Genomic DNA, 2,279 nt, shown 5'->3' with positions numbered 1-2,279 from the left:
AACTTCAAACAACAAATCGCTGATGGGATATACCTTTCAATTTGCGCTCCTATATATTCCCTTCTCTAATTTGGCCTCCGCCTAAGGAGTCACTGCATTCATCATTTGCGCTGCAAATATTTGATATCATTAGCATATGTTACATAATTAAACATATAGTGAAAGGATGGTTGAATTTACCTCCGTTATGCCAATGTATGAAATACCATTGTTGCAATGTCGCCAAATAAAATTCAACTAACATTGTTATCGGAAGATAGCGTGCAAACCGCGTTACTGAGTTGACGGACTCAGCACTATTGGACGTCATTGCACTGTAACGCAATCCAGGAAGTGCGATCGTGCCCATCTAGCGTAGCCAACTTCCTCAAGAAATTGAGCGGCTATAGGTAGACTTTGCCACATCAAATCCATAGTAGCTTCAAAGTCTGACAACCTGTAAACTTTGCATGCCTCCCAGAACATCCACCGTTTACTTTTCTCTTTAGTGGAGTTTAGGCGGAGGTTCTGGATTAGATGCGGACAACAAAGTCCGTGGTGCGCGCTAGAAAATACAGTTTGTATGGCCAGGTCAATAGAGGCAGCCCTATCGGTTATGAAGGTTAAATTGGGCATATCACCGATATACTGCCTAAGCTTACGTAAAAACCATGTCCATGACGGGCCACTTTCTATCTTCTCCACTCCAATTGTAATGGGTACGATCCCATTGTTTCCATCCATGCCGACCGCTAAGAACATGGTGCCAACGTATGGCCCCTTCAGATGGACACTGTCCATTATAAGAAGCGGTCTCATGTGTCCTAGAAATGATCGAATCTGCAGATGAATGAGATTAAAAATCTAAAGTTCAGAACATTAAATTATGACAAAACTCATTACCGAACAACTGAGTGCGACAAACAACATGTCGAATCGTCCAAGTCCATCAAGAGCAATCTCTGTCACAGTCCCCGAATTTGCTAGCTTCAGATTGTGACAATAAATCGGGAGTAGGTTAAACAACGATTCAGGGGTCCCCCTCAATAGTTGCAAGACATACATCTTTGCTCGCCATGCTTGGTGGTAGGAGATGCTAATATTGAACCGTTGGTTCACATCTTCCATGATTTCACACGGTACACTCTCCTACAATTCTTTAAAATCTCTGCCAATATATGACCCAAAACCTTTTTATTCGCATTACAGTGGTTTGGGTCCACTTGGGACCTTGAACATGTGTGTTCATCGTGGAGCTTCCGTACCTGAAACATACTGGTACCATCGATGGAGACAACCATTAAATGCCAATCACAGTCTGAATTTGAGTGACACACCACCTCGTATCGGTGTTTGGAAGGTTTCTTTACTTTCATCTAAAAGTTTTCATGAATGCACTTTAATCCCACTGCGAGCTTAAGTACTTCCTTCGAGTCAAAGGTTTGGAGAACTTTGACATGGGATGTAGACTGGTAGGAAATGTTTCTCTATCTACTTTTGATAACTGGGTCCGGACACGTTGTTGGGTCGGGTATACCCCAAAAACTATTTCTTACCGACTTGATTTCTTCATAATCGAAGTTATCGTCGTCTTCGGGTATGTTCAAAGTTTCGGGAGCAACAGAAACATCTTCGTCCATATCTACCTCCCACAACGGTTTTGACTATTCGAGAGACTGGATCGGGTATGAGTTCAGAGACTGCATCGGAGGCATGTTCAAGTCTTGAACACAATATCTGTTAGGTTCAATGGTAACTTTTTTTTTTTAAATATGAATTTCCAGCGGCGTCATAAGGGAAGAAGGTGCTTGGATTTTTACCACTGCCACCACTAGGGAAGAAAGTGCTCTGATTTACACCAGGAGCACAACCGTTAGGGAAGAGTGTGCTTGGATCATATGGGTTTGCACCGCTAACGTCGGGGAAGAGTGTGCTCACAGCACTGGGGTAAAAAGTGTTTGGACCACCCGGGTTTGTACTTGATGGAATTCCTCCAAAACGTCCATTGTCGACCACATATAGTGTCTGGTAAAGTTTGACGAATGGTGTTGTGGAGGATTACCACATCATCGTCGTCCATAAATAGATATAACGTATTCGTTTTAAAAAATAAATTGAAAGGACCACGTAAACTTAACTTTTTCGTCACACGTTTGACGACCCCARAATACGTTATTGGCGAAGACAAACGTATTGCACATGTGGGTGATGTTATCGGAAGGTAATCTACAACACCATTTATATCTTGGAATAAACCGCCACTTCGAATATACACACAAATATCATCACTTTGATGTGAT

General features: G+C 42.2%; 1 protein-coding gene across 1 annotated transcript; it reads right to left on the bottom strand.

Moving 5' to 3' along the window:
- Nucleotides 1–306: 306 nt before the first annotated feature.
- On the bottom strand, nt 307–1,619 carry LOC112506184. The gene is made up of 4 exons (XM_025110204.1): nt 1,536–1,619; nt 1,245–1,355; nt 883–1,128; nt 307–819 (listed from the first exon to the last, which is right to left on the bottom strand). The coding sequence occupies exons 1-4, from the start codon at nt 1,617–1,619 to the stop codon at nt 307–309; spliced, it is 954 nt and encodes a 317-aa protein (XP_024965972.1).
- Between the last annotated feature and the right edge of the window lie 660 nt (nt 1,620–2,279).

This window comes from Cynara cardunculus (assembly GCF_001531365.2).
Source record: "Cynara cardunculus var. scolymus isolate 2C chromosome LG 2, CcrdV1, whole genome shotgun sequence".
Lineage (NCBI taxonomy): Eukaryota > Viridiplantae > Streptophyta > Magnoliopsida > Asterales > Asteraceae > Cynara > Cynara cardunculus.
This window is presented reverse-complemented; position numbering and strand designations above follow the sequence as displayed.

Excerpts from the sequence above, each read along its gene's own strand:
- LOC112506184 (XM_025110204.1), bottom strand. The coding sequence starts at position 1,619 with ATGGACGAAGATGTTTCTGTTGCTCCCGAAACTTTGAACATACCCGAA. Across the intron at positions 1,356-1,535 it reads ATTATGAAGAAATCAAGTCG|ATGAAAGTAAAGAAACCTTC; the intron begins GTAAGAAATAGT and ends GAAAACTTTTAG. Across the intron at positions 820-882 it reads TTGTCGCACTCAGTTGTTCG|ATTCGATCATTTCTAGGACA; the intron begins GTAATGAGTTTT and ends ATTCATCTGCAG.